This window comes from Phascolarctos cinereus, unplaced genomic scaffold, assembly GCF_003287225.1.
Source record: "Phascolarctos cinereus isolate Bilbo 61053 unplaced genomic scaffold, phaCin_HiC Scaffold_726;HRSCAF=1367, whole genome shotgun sequence".
In the NCBI taxonomy this organism is placed as follows: Eukaryota; Metazoa; Chordata; class Mammalia; order Diprotodontia; family Phascolarctidae; genus Phascolarctos; species Phascolarctos cinereus.
The window spans coordinates 156273169-156291341 of NW_027556098.1; the positions used below are offsets into that span (position 1 = coordinate 156273169).

Below are 18173 nucleotides of genomic sequence, written 5' to 3' on the forward strand. Positions count from 1 at the left end.
CCATCAGACAGGGCTCCCTGAGAGCAGGGAGTCTCTTTTGCCTTTTTGTGTGTCCCCAGCTCTTGGCAGTGGCTGGCGAACTGCAGGTACTTCATAAATGTTTACTGACTGACTGGGAGGTAGGGACCAGAACCGTGATTTCACTGGCATAGACAACTCCCGGGTGTGGAAACCCAATGCTGGCCAGCACCTTTCCTGCAACTTACAGAGCACTATATGCATCATTATATCTTACTTATGCCCTGTCCACTTTATCTCCCCCACCATAAAGTGCTCTGATATGGTATATCCTTGTAAATGCTCAGTAACAAATTCCCTGTAGGGAAACACTAAAGAAATGTGAAACAGTTAAGTTAGGAAATAGCTGTCACCTCAATATTTCTGCTCACATTGGTACTTCCCACACAAAGATAAAGGACCACTATCTTTCTACCAATAAAGCTATCTCTTGTCCTTCCTCCCTCCCTCCCAAGCTCCTCCCTTGTCCCACCTCACCCAAGAACACCACGTGAAATGGACACTGACCTCGTCACAGCAGTGCATGCGGGCCATGGCTTCAGAGAGCCGGATCATGCTCTCCAGCTGCCGCACCGTAATCCTCCAGGAAGACTTGGTAACCCCAGAGCCATCTCTCTGGCGGAGACGCTTGTACTGCTCCACAATGAAGTCTTCTGACTCTTTAGAAATCTATTCCAAGACACCAACGAGGTTAGAGAAGCATGCTCACTTACACAGGCATCTTTGTTCCTCTCTTTAGAGGGAGGACTGTGGTCTGACTTAAGAACTGTTTCTTTTTTAAAGAAAGTTTTAAGGTATTCCATCATCTTGCTCGTTTAATAAAGTGCCATAAACTGGAGATGGCACAATAACTTGGCCAATAAACACTTCAATGACAATATCACTGAATTGCTATCTTAAAATTCCTTACAAAGCAACTGTGCCTAAGAAAGTCTGTGATTTCAAAGCACTCATTTGAAAATGAAGGTTTAACATGTAGAGGATGGGTTCACATTTAAGCAAAGGATTGTCTCTACAAGATGCCTGACATGCTGAGGCACTGGTATGGAATACCTTTCATATCTGCATGTCAAAGCTCATTAAATGCATTAATACTCAAGAAATCCTTGAGAAGTAATTCATTAACTTGTGTTATTTTTGGAAGCATTAAGTGGTAACTGCAAATATAAATGCCAATGATTTTAGAAAACTTTACTTCCTGAATTATGCAAAGAAAAAAAAAAAGGAAGGTGGTTAAAATTTATCTCAATTTTTCAGATCAGCTAACTCAGCAATATTAAGTGAGGTGTGTCAAGGCCACAAGAGTATACATTCTAGATGGACTATCAACTTTCTGTGAAAACTTTTACAAATAACATTTATTTCCATGTGACCCACCTTGGTTTCATTCTGCCTAGGCATTTAAAATCAACTTGGATGCCATAAATAATCACACAAGCATAGATAATCTGAATCTAATCTAATCTCAAAATATTGTTTTAGTCAATACAGTAAATCCTCAATTAACCAGAATCTAACAGCATTGGGACTGTTTTGAGGGGGAGGAGGTTCCTCACTTAAAAAAAAATGACAAGAAAATAAACTCATTTTCTGAATTTACTAATGAAACAACTCATCTCCCTCCCCCCCCCAAATACAAACAAACAAACTGTAAATTTCCAAGGCCTGCCCTGAGAGCAGTATAGATCCAGGCCAACCTCCTACATCAACCACACTGACAATACACTATGAAACTGTAATTGAAGTTCAGAAAGACAGACTGTACAATCATTGTCATGCATCAGAATGATTTAATTATGCTAATCATACTAATTTAAAGCAAACGGACCAATACATTTTAAAGAATTTTCATCAACAAGAGTTAAAAACCAAAGGAGTTTTCTAATTCACTGTGATTGATCGGAGAAGTTATATTCATGAAAACACTACATTCTGAGTATTTCTGATTACTTAGTTTCAAACTCTACTTCTCCATTCCCATTTTTCTTTTTAAAAGCCAGAGCCTAGGCAACAGCCAAACACAGGCAGAATTTTTCCCCTGACAAATCTGGCTTGTATAAAACCTGAGTGTATTCTATAAACAGTGCTGTTTTCTAGTATATAGCTACTTATGATTTTTCCTTTCAAAAGATGAGGGATGGGGCAGCTAGGTGGCACAGTGGACAGAGCACCGGCCCTGCATTCAGGAGGAACTGAGTTCAAATCTGGCCTCAGACATTTGACATGTACTAGCTGTGTGACCCTGAGCAAGTCACCTAAACCCAACTGCCTCACCAAAAAAAAAAAAAAATTAGGGATGTGACCTATATTAGAGTGTTTACAGTACTGGGAAAAAAACTGAGATCAAATTCAGAAAACATCAGTACCAGCCTTAGCTCTACTATTCACTGCCTATGTCAAGTTAAGCAAGTAGGAGACTCAGTTTCTATATCTGTAATAAGGGAATAAAATCCACTCCCTGTATCACAGGGTTGATATGAGGCTCAAATGAGATTATATAAAGCACTCTGTAAATACTGTGGCGTGATGTGGAAATGTCAACTATGTTGCTGGGTGGGGATCTGGATCTGTGCCCCCATACCAAGTTTTATTAGGATAGGGAACTTCCATTTTGACCAGTGTAGACTGGCACCCTTCAGAGAGTTGTCTGGGGCACTGAAAAATTAAGACGAATTACCCATGCCTATGTACACAGGTTCAAGAGATGAGCTTAAAACCAGGTCTTCCAGATCTAGGCTCTATTTACTACACTGATGCCTCTAAGCTATTATTATCACTTAGAAGACATAAGTGTGAATTAGGTTTAACTTTTTTATTTCCTAACTAACTTATTCTTATGATAGCAGTAGGTAGCTGGAGGTCCTAGATAACCATTTGATTAGCAAGTGGAACCTGGACATTTGTACCTACTAGTTATGTCTGACCCTGCTCTTTTTCCAAATTCAGTTACGTCTTCAGATTACAAATGCAAACTTTTAAAGCTAGCAGAATTCATTCTTGTGACATTTTGTGTAATGAGCCAGCCTGAAGCACCCCATTGTATGTACAATAGAATGGCAAAAGAAGTCAAGTTACCTTAGGCTTAAACTGCCTTGCAAAGAGCAGATACCTTCTAATATCATCAAGGGAGTAGACTCGATCAATGGATTCCTCTATTCTTGAATGTAGATCTACAATCCGCCTGGCAATGGCATAATCTGTGACCTAAGACAAACCAAATAGGCTTTTTTGATTAGCCACCCACTGTCTGCCCGTAATTCCCACCCTAAGCTACCAAAGATAGTAAGAGACATGAAAGACCTTCACTTGGTTCTCTTCTAAAAAATAAAAAACAACAACAATAAAAACAACCCTCTACCCCTTCAAGGCAATGTTTTGTTTAACAACAATAGAATGTGGACTTCCAGAAACAGGATGGAAAAGGGTAAATACTGATTCTAAATGTAAGTAAAAGGCTTTTAAAACAAAAGGTACAAACAGAAGAAAAATGTATCCAATTTTTATTAAATTTCTACACACATTTTGGAGGCTCACCCTGCCCTCTCCCAAACCTGGCACATCAAACTTAGCAAAAAAAAAAATAAAATAATAATAATAATAAAAGACGGGGGCAGGATGCAAAATGCTTTCCTGGCTTTGGATATTAGCTCTGAGTCCAGTGTAATCCTTACACGTCCCTCACACGCCCCCAATTCCACTTAAATAAAGTTAAACTCAAGTAATTTTTACTTCAGCTGCCTCACATTTCCCATCCTCCCCCTGATAGGAAAGGTCACTGCACATACACATGTGCCAGCTGTTTGGCAGTTTTAACTTCCAGTCTTGTTTCACTCAGTTGCTCAAATGGAAAACAAAAAGGACAGGGGAGCAGGACCACTCGCACGGTTACCTCATTACACTCATCCACAAGAATAAAGAAGAGATCAAATCGGGACATGATGGGAGCCGAGAGATTTATGTTTTGCTTCAGTGATTTTGACCTGTCATAGCGTCCACTCACTGGGTTTGCTGCCGCCAGAATGGATGTTCTGGCATTCAAAGTAGCCTGGCCACAAAACAAAGGAAAGAATTAGAACAGAGAAATCCAACTCATTATTCACCTTCCCCTTCTTTGATACAAAACAGCAACAAAGATGTAACACTGCCTTTTAACCATGTTCGCCTGTGCTCATTTTAAAAACATAGTATACTTGGAATGCAGGTCCAGGCTCAAAGCGAGAGTAGGATGACAAAGAAACACTGAGAGTGTCTCTGAAAACACACTCGGAGCCACAGGCAAGAGAGATGAGAGGAGAAGGGGAGAAGAGAGGGAGGGAGGGGGAGAGACAGAGACAGAGAGAGAGAATGAATTTGCAGCCACCCAGAAGTCTACAGAATCTCAAGTATGAAAAACACAAAGCACGTGAAAAGTCTCTAGTCATTCAAGAGCAAAGGGTCTCAATGACCGTCATCGGAGTAATTCATGGAGAGACGGTGCATGCTTTCTTGCAAGACAGAGCACCTCTGCAGGGAGATTATTTTCAATCTACAAATACCCTCAGTATTTTGCCCACCTTTCCTGTACTGGTGAGTGTCAAAACCACATACCTCCACAATGTCCCAAGAAGACCTATAATCTCTAGTGATGAAGAGCTGTGTCCAATTCTGATGAAGATAATTCCTTTATTTCGGGGGCCCACATTACCTCTTTCTGGCCCCAGTCTAAATAGTGAGGCTAGCTATGACATACCTTAACTCCTGCTTTGGTAATGGAGATTGTCTGTTGTTCCATGGCTTCATGAATGGCAACTTGGTCCCTCATATCCATTTTATCAAACTCATCAATACAACATACACCCTGCAAGCAAATGAAGACTCAAGAGTGAGCAGCCTAGCTACAAACTTCAAAGAAACAGGACCAACCTACCAAAATCACAAGGTTTTACCAACACTACAAAGTGCTCATTTTATTAATCAACATGCATTTATTTTATGTGCCAACTATCCAGGGTGGGGAACCTTCGGCCTTGAGGCCACATGTGGCCCTCTATGGTCTCAAGTTGATTGAACATAAACTTCACAGAACAAATTCCCTTCAGTCAAAGGGCCAAACTTGAGGACCTAGAAGACCACATGTTCCCCACCCCTGGTTAGGCAATGGGTGATACAAAACAAAAATTAAATACTCTGCCCTCTAGAAGCATCTGTAAAATAAGTTTCCTCATCTGTAAAATAAGGATAATAATAGTGCCTATCTCCCACAATTATTGTGGGGATCAAATGAAATAAAACCTTTAGGCAACATATAAATGCTAGTTATTATTTATTAAAGGTAATACTATTTTCCAAATAAATGGCTAATTTCATATAAACGTGAGTGTATATAAGACAGACACACCTAGTCACTTTGTAGAAAGAGGCAGATTTTTTACCTTAAATCTTTAATTTGTTCCTCACATTTGGTTCAGCCCCTAAGTCATAAATGACTTAAGTACCCTTCTCTAATTCATGACTGAAATGCTTGAGTACACATCTTAGAGTGCTACAATGGGTTTTTTACTCTTCTTTGCCAAATTCTGAGGCCACTGGGGAGCAAAATGTAAACAAACACCATAGAGAACAATGTAGATATATAAATACTCTACATGTCTACCTACGTATGGTCACAATACATCCATCCTTTCCTAACCATTATCCAATTTATGACATCCCTATGTAAAAAAGTTTCCACTCCTTTTTTGGGCCAGACCTTGTGATTTAAGAGCGGGGAAACTCCTACCAATGCACACTGGCAAATCTTTGGTAATTTATAGCTTTAATAGTCCTGGGACACTAATGGATTAAGTAACTTGCTTATGAACACAGCTACTCTGTGTCCAAAGCAGGACTTGAACTCGCTATGTGGCCTCTCATACATTGGTAGCTATTTAAAAACGTCTGATTTTACAGGAGTGGTTGAGAGATGACTGGACGAGGTGAGACATACTCTTTCAATGTGCTGGCTCACATAAAGGGGCAACAAATTTAAAATGATAGTAGAAAACAGTGGCTTTTCACAAACCTATCAGGATACAACAAAAAGCAATACACCCTAGAGAGCTCAGTAAATGCCTACGGACAGTACTCTGGGCCATCTCCAGTCACCCTGAGCGATATCTGGCCACTGGATCCAGATGGCTCTGGAGGAGAAAACGAGGCTGGTAACTTTGCACAGCCCTCCCTCACTCAAACCGAATTCAACTGTAACTCATGTCATCATCTGTACTGTTCCCAGGGCAGCCCTTGGGAGTTTATGGCTTGTTTGTTTGGGTTTTTGGGGGAGGAAGATGAGTTGAATGTAGAGGGTTGGCCCGAATCTGATGTCACAGTACTCCTTGAGAACGAAGGCTAAACCACAACCTGTAAGTAGTGCAAACTGCCCTAATGGGGACCCAGCTGGCCAGTTCCAGTTGGGCAACTCAGCTTGTCTTCTCCTCTCCTTCCTTCCCTGAGGATGTTCTGCACAAAGGAAGGTAAATTTTGAGGGCCAAAACCTACCTAGTGAACTTGGGGTAGACTGGCTAGATTTGTTTCTCAAAGACCAAGCCTTAAACCCAAACCAATCTGGATCTCATTCACTGGACAGCAACAGCTCCCTGCCCTGCCAAAGGACCACTTCAGGCTATTTTTTGGGCCCTCCTGGCTCAGAGTGAATGTAAATAGTAACTATTTCTCTTTTGGAGTCTTCCCTTCCCAGTTTGATCCTTTTTTTGTTTTGTTTTGTTAAAGAGGCCACCCCTAGACTCATGGGTTAAAGAAGCCTATTAACTGACTGGGAGTTACCTCACTCAAAGTCAGAACCTGAAAAGACCTTAGCTTAAAAGGTCCAGGGTCTCCCACTGCATCCTGGGCCACCTCCAGTCGTTTTTTTTTCCTTTTTTTTGGGGGGGGGGGATGCCCAGGGTCACACAGCTAGTGAGTGTTATGTGTCTGAGGCTGGATTTGAACTCAGGTCCTCCTGACTCCAGGGCCATCGCTCTATCCACTCTGCCACCTAGCTGCCCCCTACCTCCAGTCATCTTGACAAATATCTGGCCACTGGACCCAGATGACTCTGGAGGGGAAAGTGAGGCTGGTGACCCTGCACAGCCCTCCCTCACTCACTCAAATCAAAGTCAATTGCAAGTCATGTTATCATCTCCCTGATGTCATGGTCCTCTTGGAGAACAATGAACAAACCACATGGACAGCACATAATTTTGTCAGACTATTAAATTAGAACAATTTAAAAATCATCTTTGGTCCTTTTCTGAAGAAAATTATAATAATAAAAAACATTTTGTTTATTCCAACTTTTCAACCTTAACCTATTCTAAGAAAACAATCACAAACCAAAAGCCGGCACTGTTTCCTCTTATTCCTATCATGACAGGTTGATTCTTAAATTTTTAAATTCAAGGATTTAAACCATTGCTTACATTATCAGCCAACATCAGAGCTCCAGCCTCAATGACAAACTCATGGGATTCTTCATCTCTCACCACTGCTGCAGTTAAGCCAGCAGCACTGGAGGCTTTACCACTGGTATACACAGCTCGGGGACTGAACTCCTCCACGTGCCTATTCAAGGACATTAGATGGAAAGGCATCAGATCAGTCTGCAATTCTCAGAGCACCTTTTCCAGGAACAAGAGTGGTTAGAGGTTTTGATAACTAAGCCTTAAATGATATTCTAGAATATGTGAGAACAAGATACTGAGTATAGTCTATTCACAAAAGATACAGCCCACATAGGGGAAAACTTACATCATATGTAGCCTGATATAATACTATGAAAGCCTTGTTTTCCTTGGCCTTTTAAATAGTTTTTAACTTATTCAAATAATGAGTGAAACTAATGCAAAGACAATGTAATGATTTCAAGAGTAGGAAAAACGATTCTGAGGACATATCTAATCAAGAGAACCAGATGACTACATTCGCATATGTCAAAGGCAACACAGTTCTTAGAAAACATTAAAAAAAATTCCATTTAGCTTACAGCCTCTACTTTCCCATCTAAAAATTAATCCAGATGACAGGTACTGTGGTAGAATGGAAAGAGTACTGGGTTCAAATGTTATACGTCTAGCTATTATTACCTGTAAAACACCTCTACAGGCCTCCAAGGTCCCTTCCAAGTCTCTATCTGTGACTACAATGTTATAATCTGTGGCACTCTCAGGTAAACACCTATCCATGAAACTGTAGAGCAAGGAAAAGTTATGTAAGCTTGGGGATACCTCCATATTTTAAAGTTTTAAGAATGGCTAAGTAATTCTCACACAAAAAAATTTATGTGTCATAAATATTATTTTCCTTTTTCTAAAAGTGGTTAAAACAAGATTCAGAGAGGTGATGAGGTTTTTCCATAATCATATAATTAGTGTCTTCAGGGACTGAATCCAAGATTTCTAAGCCTAGGGTCCTCTCACTACATGGATTGTCTCTACCCTAAGAGCATATAATGTTCCTGAGTATTATACACAACTCTAACATATACTTCTCCCCCATACTCCCTTTTCTTTATCATAAGATATATGGAATGCATTCCACACAACCTAAGAATCCTCTAAACAAAAAAGTAATTTTCTATCCCTGCCTCACTGTATCTATGGATGCTTACTTAAGAAACTGGCTCTTAGCTGTGCTGGGGTCACCAACAATGCAAACGTTTATATCTCCTCTCAGGGAGGTGCCTTCTCCTGTTGTTTTGGGAACACCTCCAAAGAGCATCAGAAGGACACCCCGCTTTACCTCATTGTTACCTGAAAGGGAAGGAGAGAAGTTATGGGTGAAATAAGGGACTCTCTTTTATCAAAAGTACATCAAGGGGCAGGTAGGTGGCATTGTGGATAGAGCACAAGCCCTGGAGTCAGGAGGACTTGAGTTCAAATCCGGCCTCAGACACTTGACACTTACTAGCCGTGTGACCCTAGGCAAGTCACTCAACCCCACCGCCTAACAAAAAAAAAAAAAGCACCAAACCAAAAACATCAAGAATGTATGACTTCATCAGTTTGGGAACTCCTTGGACTTGTCTATAACTTAAAATAGGTGAGTCTCAGAAAATAGCTAAAAGTAGTTAAGTGACTTGTTCAGACACATAACTAGAGACATGCCGAAGGTGGGATCTGAACCCAAGTCTTCTGGACTTCAAGTCCAGTGCTTATCCACTATGCCATGATGCATCCTTGGCCCTTAAACCTCTTTTTAAGTCCTTTTCTCACCATGTTAACCCCTCCCTCCCACTTGATAAATTCCAGTGGCTCCCTATGTCTGCCAGGATCAAGTATTTAAAAAACCTTTCATCTGGCATTCAAAGCCCTTAATAACCTACCCATCCCCTTCCTTTCCAGTCTTCTTAAACCTTATACCCCCCTTCCTATATACTCTTCAACCCAGTGATACTGACCTCCTCATTGCTGTTCCTCCATGTTCCAGCTCCACACCTTTTCCAAGCACAGAACACTCTCCCTTCTCATTCCTGCCTCCTGGCTTCCTTCAGGCCCCAGCTACAATACCATCTTCTACAGGAAGCTTTTCCCAATCTCTCTTAATTCCAATGCCTTCACTTTTGATTATTTCCTAACCAGTATGTAGCTTATTTATACAGTTATTTGCACATTGTCTCCCTCATTGGATTTTGAGGTTCTTGAGGGAAGAGACTGTCTTTTACCTTTCTTTGTATTCCTGGCACCAATCACAGTGCCTGGCCATATAGGAGGCACTTGATAAATGTTTAATGATTTACATAAAAAATATAAAAAAAACACCTTAACAATTATATAGTGCTTGAAGGTTTACAAAGTGCTTTGTATACATTATCTCATAAACAAGCCTGGAAACAGCATTTGGTAAATGCTTTATACATGCTCAAAACTCCTGTCTCACCACCAAAACCAACCATAACTGCAGAGGATCCTATGATGAAGCATGACACTGACACCCACAGGCCTGATCAAGAGGAGACAGGCTCAGGGGGCAGATGTGGAGACGTCTATTTCTGGCCATGGCCAATGTGGGAATCTGTTTTGCATATCTGTTACAAAGGTATTTTTTTCCTCAGCAATGAGAAAGAGGGAACTGAGGAGAAAAAAAAAATTAAAGCTTATTAACTGAAAGAGAAACAAAATTTAACTAAACAAAAGAATCCAGGGTTGCCTATATTCTATGATAAGGAAATGGAGGATGACTTCAGTAAAAGCACTCATTAGGCACAAATACTCCAAATATATTTATATGTGCTTTCTTCTAAGTGCTCAAAAATAACAGAAAGGAAACAAGCAACAAAAATTGAATCCTTTGAAACTGTGCTAAAAAAAATTCCTCTGGATTAACTTAGCTGTCATGAGAGTAACTAAATGCCTTTGGTTAAGAAAAAAAGATAATTCAAGACAAAAAGTTCTTCAATTAACAATGCAGACACAGCCAGCCAAACCTAAAACCATCAGAGAAATTTCAATTTTCAAATTTCAAAGTAATTTTATTTCAAACAAAACTATGCTACTCAATGTCATATTGATATTTTCAAATATTCAGATAAATTGTCATAATGGAACTTTTTCCCTTCTCCAGTTAAACTCAGCAATAAGCTACATGTTAAAAAAAACAGTCCACTAAGATGCCTTACTGGCTTTGGATAGGAGGACTTGGGTCCAAATTTCAGCTCTGTCACTTTTAACCTTGTTAACCTTGGGGTAATCACTTAATTTCTCCTTGCTTCAGCTCCTAATCTATGAGAGGGGTGGACTAGATCCTCTATGGTCCTTTCTTTCCAGTTCCAAATCTATGATCGATCCATGTTCAATTTCGCTCATTAGATATTTGGAAAGAAGAGACTATTTTAAATGATTAAAAGCACACCCATAAGGAATATCCAACAGTCTTACAAGCTCTTGGCTCAATCCAAGGGTACTGCAGAAGAGAAAGAGGAGAGGGGGGCAGGATAGGAGAGAACATGAGGAAAGCTAGAAGATTTAATTATATCCTTAAAAATGAAAGGGTATTTTTTGAATAGCAATCTGTTGATCTCCCCCAAACTGAGTCTAAGAAAAAACAAGAAAATACAGCAGTAGGAATTTTAATTTATAACTGTTAAAGGTATGAGGAAGATAATGAGTTTTACCAGAAAAGAAAAATATTAAGTGAATTATGAATTTATATAGTGCTTTACAAACATTAAGTCATTTGATTCTCACAATAACCCTGTGAGGCAAGTGCTATTATTATCATCCCATTTTACAGATGAAACTAAGGCAGATAAGTGACTTGCGCAGGGTCACATAGCTAGTAAGTGTCTGAGAGGGGATTTGAACTCAAGTCTTTCTGACTTAAGGCCCCAGTACTCTGAACACTGTGTCACATAGGTGCCTCCATGATCTATGATTCCTTTCCATTGTAAAAATAAGCACAATAGTACTGCAATAAACACTTCAGTTTTAAGTCTACATCATTTAACTCTTACCGTGGATAGTAGGGAAAAGGCTAGTACAGAGATTATGGTAAAGGTTTTTATCTTGACTCATTTCAAACACTTTCTCCCACTCCTTTACAGACATTTGGTTCTTAATGCTCTCAGCTGTTTGTTCCTCATCTCGGAGCTCTTTTCCACCAAACTTTAAGAAAAAAAATTTTTTAAATCAAGTGTTAGTGTAATGACAACCCAATATGATACGTGACAGGAGCATAAGGAAGACAGGGAGAAGGAACATCACTTGCTTAGCCAAAAAACAAAAAACCCTCAGTTGGAAAGTGAAAGCAGGAATCTGGAAACTGTGAAGTTCCATTTAAAAAAATCAAACCAACAGTTAAAAAACAGCCAATTAACATACATTTAATAAGTGTCTATTATGTTCTAGGCTCTAGGGAATACAACATGTACACACATACATGCACACTTAGAAAGTGCACAGAGAATACAAAGTATATTGGAAAAATAATGTGGACTTCCAGGTCACATTTAACTCTTAACTCCAATAAAATGGAAGACTAGATATATTCTCCAATTCTCACCAATCTCTCAAATCTCTCCAAAACAGGAATTACGTTCAAGAGACAAAGCAATTTCAGCTTTCTCCAGGCTAAGACACCAAGAACCCAAACAAGGTAAAAACACAATGAACTAACAACAGAGAAGGCTAATCTCTAACTCCTAACAATGAGCTCAGAACTTCCTCCCCTACTACCTGCCTGGGGCTGCAAGAGCAGACTCATGGGCTTGAAACAGAATTCACCTTTATACCCCAACTCTCTGCCTCAACATGCCAAACTCCAAATGGCAGAAATTTGCTAAAGACACAATAGTAGCCTGTTGACTGCTACAGCTCTCTGTCCCACAATAGAGCCAGAGAACAGGTTAATAATTGGGAACACAAATACACAAAATGAAAGACTATCTGGAAGAAGAGAAGCAAAAAAAGCAATATGGCTAAAAGAAAATGATCTTCATACAAACAAATCATACTTACGTCCAAGATAAGACGCAGAAAGACAACTTAAGGATGACAGATGTCCCAGAAGAACACAAGTCAAAAAACCTGACTCTCATGATACAAGAAACTGTATCAAGAAAACACTGGAGGGGCAGCTAGGTGGCACAGTGGATAGAGCACCAGCCCTGAAGTCAGGAGGACCTGAGTTCAAATGTAACCTCAGACCAAAACATTTGACACTTACTAGCTGTGTGACCGGGCAAGTCACTTAACCCCAATTGCCTAAAACAAGAACAAAAACAAAAACAAAACAACAACAACAAAAATCAAAACAACAACAAAAAAAACCCACCACCGGGAAACTTCCAATCACAGACAACAAAGTGCCAATCAAAAGAATTCACAGGTCACCTGTTGAACAAAAGTCCTACAGTGCAAACTCCAAGGCACAGCACTTAAAAGACAAACAAGAATTTCTGCAAGTGACCAACCGAAAAACTTTCAAATATAAATATAAGAAAGGAAGTCTGAATAACAAAAGGAACAGAATATATCCTGAAGAGCAAGGGTGAACAAGACAGAACCCAAAATTAGTCCTGCAAACTTAAGCCTAAACATTAATGAAAAATGATGGATATTCAATAAAAAAGAAGTGTTCCTTTCTCAAATACCCCAGACAACAGAAAAACAAGAAAAGTGAACAAATACAGCAATAAAACAATTTCTTTCTGAAAATACACCAAGGAGACAAAGGCAAAAGCAGAAATCAAAGAGAAGAGATGGGGAAGAAACAGGCCTGAAACATCATAGACTAAACTTTCCAAAAAACCTGCCTACTGGGCAATGTTTTTATGCAGCTAAGTTACAGAATGGGAGGGTACAAAAAAATATAAGGAAGGAAGAAGATTAAAGGGAAATACGTGATTTATGCTAATCAAAGATTAACAATTAAAGGAAATCAGAAAAATGCCACATCAAAACAACTCAGAGGTACCACATCACACCCATTAGACTGGTGAAGTTTATAAAAGCAGAAAATGACAAAAGCTGGAGAGGGCTGGAGGGAAAACAGGGAGGGAAAACTGCTGGTGGAATTGTGAACTTAAGGGAGAGAAAGAAGACCAGTCTGGCTGGATCACAGATTTTTGGAAGGGGCAGTAATATACAATGAGCCTGAAAAGGCTGGTTGGGACCAGGTTACTTAGAGCTAAATATATGAATTTAAATTTTATTCTAAAGTCAATAGGAAGCCATTGTAAATTCTGAATAGGGAAGTACCATGGTCAGATCTTCATTTAAACATTTAATCCCTCTAGGCCTTGAACTGGAAAGACACTCAAGAGGCCATCTAATACAACTGTCCTCTTAAAGCTGAGAAATGAGGCCTAGAGAGATTAAACAACTTTTCAAGGAAAAATAACCTTGGCAGGAATATGCAGAATGGGCTAGAGTGGTGAGAAAATTATAGGCATAGAGACCAATTAGGAGGCAACTGTAATAATCTGGGCCAGAAATGATGAAGGTCTGAATTATGGTAATGGCTGTGTTAGTGGAAAGAGGTGGGGTGTTAGTGACGCTGTGAAGGTAGAAATGGACATTGGACATACGGCGGGAGGGAAAGGGAAAAGTCAAGGATAACACTGAGAACACAAACCTAAGACACTAAAAGAATATCTACTTTGGACAAAAATAGAAAAGTTTGAGGTTAGTTTTAGATGTATTGAGTTTTAGATGTTTTCAGGGCATCAAGTTTAATAAATCAAATAGGCTTCTGGTGATCTAAGCCTGCACGGAAGAGATGGGGGATGGATTTGTAGATCTGGGTGTCACACGCATAGAGATGACAGTTAAACCCATGACATCTCCATTTCCTGTCACCATACTTTTGCTCTCGTATACTCTCCCTCCTCACCTCTGCCTCCTGGCTTTCTCAAGGAGTCAAGGTCAAGCCCTACCTGCTGCAGGAGGCCTTTCTTTCTTTTTCTTTTTTTATTAAGGCAATTGGGGTTAAGTGACTTGCCCAGGGTCACACAGCTAGTAAGTGTTGAGTGTTTTGGTCAGAGGCCAGATTTGAACTCAGGTCCTCCAGACTTCAGGGCCGGTGCTCTATCTACTACGCCACCTGGCTGCCCCATACAGGACGCTTTTCTGAAATCACCCCCATCTTCTCTCTATCCTATATGTAATTACTGGCTTACAGGTTGATTCCCCTATGAGAATATAAGTCCTTGGAGGGCAGGGACTGTTTTTGCCTTTCTTTATATTCCCCATTAATAGCAAATACTTAATAAATGCTTGTTAATTGAAGGCATTACGATGTTTGAAGCAATGTGATCTCAAGCACTAAAACAATAAATGAAACCTGAAATGAAATGAAAACCTGAAACTCAGAGTTCAACCTAGGTTTAACCCTGGACATTTGAGAGATAATCATTATACCACCAACTCCTTCCCTTTCCACAAATGAGAAATAATTAGTATAGCTAGATAATTAACCTCACCTCTTTCACAAAGTCTTTACTAACTGAAGAAAGCAAAATTTCATTAGCCCTACCCTAAACATGCGATTTCTATGACATTCTTGCACAAAATATAATTTCACTTTGTGTCCTTTTTAAGGCTGTCTCCATCAGTGTCATTTCAGTTTATAAGCTTCTCCTGAAAAAGGTCTGCTTAAATAATTTTGCCGAGTATCACAAAGAGATACATTTGAATTTGGTACCTGGAAAGGAGAACTAAGGAACCAAACAACATTAACTTTATACTTCAGAAGTAGAGAAAATTTTTATAAATAAGAAACCAAAATTCTCCTGAGGTTATAGAATGGGAAACAGGAAGATAGTTTCAGTATTATACAATCAAGAAATACTCTATCAACTGAGAAAGAACTCCTAGATAAAACCCACTTTGAGTCATGATAAGTAAGCAAGCATTTATTAAGTGTCCACTATATGCCAGGGACTATGCTAAGCACTGGGGATTCAAAGAAACACAAAAACAAAAAAACCTTCAATATGAGCTAGGCAAATAGTACCTCCTTACACAGAAATGGTCAAGGGTCTTGGACCCTTGTCTAAGGAACAATTCAGTGTTGCACTTCTTTAAGAAGAAGAAAAACAACACCACCACTCACCCTTGGATTAGTTGGCGCAACATAGCAGGCAAGGAAGACGAGCTTATAAGAGAGATCTCTTACACCAAGAGCCCGGAGCCCTCTGACACCTTCTGTCTCATATCCATCAACTCCACTGACTCGGGAATCTGTCTCTGCACGTACTCCTGGAAGAAAAAGGTAAGTGACCTTCAAGACAGTTCTTACCACAACCAGCCCTCTACAATCTGCAGCTTAACTCAACTAATCAAGGAAGGAGAGCTACACAAATAAGTGATACCTATCGGTCTCCAAAATTTCTTTTTGGCTGATAGTTTCAACCTCTGACCCCTAAAACACTGACTGCTTAAGCATCATCCCCTTTTCCTACCAACTCTTTAATGAACAGGCAAGAGATAAGCAGAAAAGAGGTAACTGCATAATCTACTGAAAAACTGGAAAATTTAGAGCCAGATGCAAGCAATCGGACTGGATTACGAGCGCCTCAAGGGCAGAGACTGTCATTTGTCTCTCTCTACATTCCCATCACTTAGAACAGTGGCTAGAGCAGAGTAGGCACTTAATAAATGGTTACTGATGACTGACTTACTGACACAAGAGTGAGAAACATCCAGAGAAACCAACATCCCATTAATGGGAATCACATACCTGGTGTGCTAAGCTTAGCAACATCTGGGACCACAATCAGAGTGCCCGTGAAGTCACATTTGTCACCAGCCTGCGCTGATTCCACAGCTTCAGCTCTCAAGATGACCTCCAAGCTACGGGGGATACTTCCCCTTGGGAGCTCAGCCTGTGTCTCCTGAATACGAACCTACACAAGGACAAAAAATTGTTTTGTGTTAACATGAAATGAAGTGACTTTTAAATCCCACTTTGTAGAAAACCTTCTTCCTAAGCTCTGGCATTTGGCCAGGCATGGTGCCACACACCAATTCCTGCTACTGGCAGAGGCTGAGGGATCGCATGAGTTCAGAGGTCCCGGTCAGCAACTGATCATGTGTCCTAACTAAGCCTATATGGGGAGTCTGTGGGAGGAAGGTGGGAAGGAGAGGAGGACCACCAGGCTGCCTAAGGATGGGTGAACTGGCTCAGGCTGGAAATGGGGCAGGTCAAAGGTTCCAGGTCAGTCAGCAGTGGGGTCAAGCCCTCAAGTGGCCAAAGTACTTCTGGCCTAGGTGAGACAAGGAGACCCAAAAGTCTCCAAAAATAAATCAAAATAATGAAATGTCACCTCACTCTTTCACTGAGAAAGGATTTTTCTAATGCCATTGGGTAAGAAACCTTTTATTTAAAAAAAAAATCATTTGTATAATGTCAAATGTGATGAATCAGCCCCAAGAAATGATCAGAATAAGCTGAGAAAAATTATGTAAGCATGGAAAACTTGCCTTCATAAGGATAAAAACTCAGGCATTTAGAAACTGTAAAGGTATTTTACCTGGTTATTAATTCATTAACAAATCAAAAGGAAATTGGGGCCCCTTTTTACTGATAAAAGTTTAGGCATTGAGGAATCCAAGCTGATTGCCACAAAACCGATAAAGATAAGGAACTAGTGCAATTACGGGGGAAAAAGAATGAATTATGTCCTGATCACACAACTGAATGGAATCAAGGTGTGATTGATAAAGAATTTGGGGGGGAAAAAAGGCGAGAAATCAAATTTACTTGTTCTACTCCAAAGAGCAGCAGAAAGAGGAATATGCCAAGAAACCAAAACTTAGAAGTCCAACCCTACAAGTTTCGATCCTTCCCACCAATTATTAACAGTAAACTACATGACTGCTGAGAAGAGAAATGTACCTCAAAGGAACATTTGATTTTAATCCTCTGAAGTATAGCCAACTCTTGATTATTCCTGTATATATTTTTTACTTTGTGGATTATCAATTTGCAGTTAATTGTTTCATTCTAAGTTGATGTCCTCTTTGCTAATAATTTGCACACTTCTGCCCCACCTTCCACAACGACCAGACACTGTGTGCTCCTCAAGAAATACCAACTAGTTTTAATGCGGAACCAAAGAAAATCTATCAATTTATAATGTATTCTAAATTAAAACAAATAAATATTTGTTTCTGCTAGTTTAGGACTGATTTAACCATTATTCCCCTCTATCAGTGGGAATTTTTCTTTAAGCACCTATGTTCCAATACCATTAAGCTGACACTGAGGTTCATCTGCGAAATACATTGGTGTAGCTTGATGAAGGGTCCTGGATTAGGAATCAGAAAATCCGTTTTCAAGTCCTGGTCCAACAAGTGCCAGGCCGCTGACCATGCGCAAGTTACTGAACTTATTCTTAAAACTAATCTCTCAGTGGTAAAATGGAATAATAGTATTTGTATTACCTACTTCATAAGGATATGGAAAAAAAAGCATTCTGTACTAGGTAAATTCATTATTAAATTCATTGTAATAAAACAGAAACTTAAAAATGCTTCTTGGTTGACTGACTGGCAGATTGTAAGCAAAGGGAATTTAACTAAGAATTAAATATTTACTGCTGAATGATATAAAATTTGGGGTATTGGCCTGGATTAACTAGAACAGCAGACCTAACTCCTTTGCAGAAAAGGTTAATAACTGTCACAATACTTTTTTAAGCT

At 39.7% G+C, this 18173-nt stretch overlaps 1 protein-coding gene across 1 annotated transcript in view; it reads right to left on the minus strand.

Moving 5' to 3' along the window:
* MCM6 (minichromosome maintenance complex component 6) overlaps window positions 1-18173 on the minus strand; it is a 38536-nt gene that overhangs the window by 10617 nt on the left and 9746 nt on the right. The window contains exons 5-13 of the mRNA XM_021009486.2: window positions 16210-16375; window positions 15583-15728; window positions 11483-11633; window positions 8642-8783; window positions 7455-7596; window positions 4748-4855; window positions 3908-4063; window positions 3094-3222; window positions 526-687 (exon numbers count right to left, since the gene is read on the minus strand). Of these exons, the coding sequence (XP_020865145.1) occupies window positions 526-687; window positions 3094-3222; window positions 3908-4063; window positions 4748-4855; window positions 7455-7596; window positions 8642-8783; window positions 11483-11633; window positions 15583-15728; window positions 16210-16375 (1302 nt within the window). The remainder of the gene's footprint in view (window positions 1-525; window positions 688-3093; window positions 3223-3907; window positions 4064-4747; window positions 4856-7454; window positions 7597-8641; window positions 8784-11482; window positions 11634-15582; window positions 15729-16209; window positions 16376-18173) is intronic.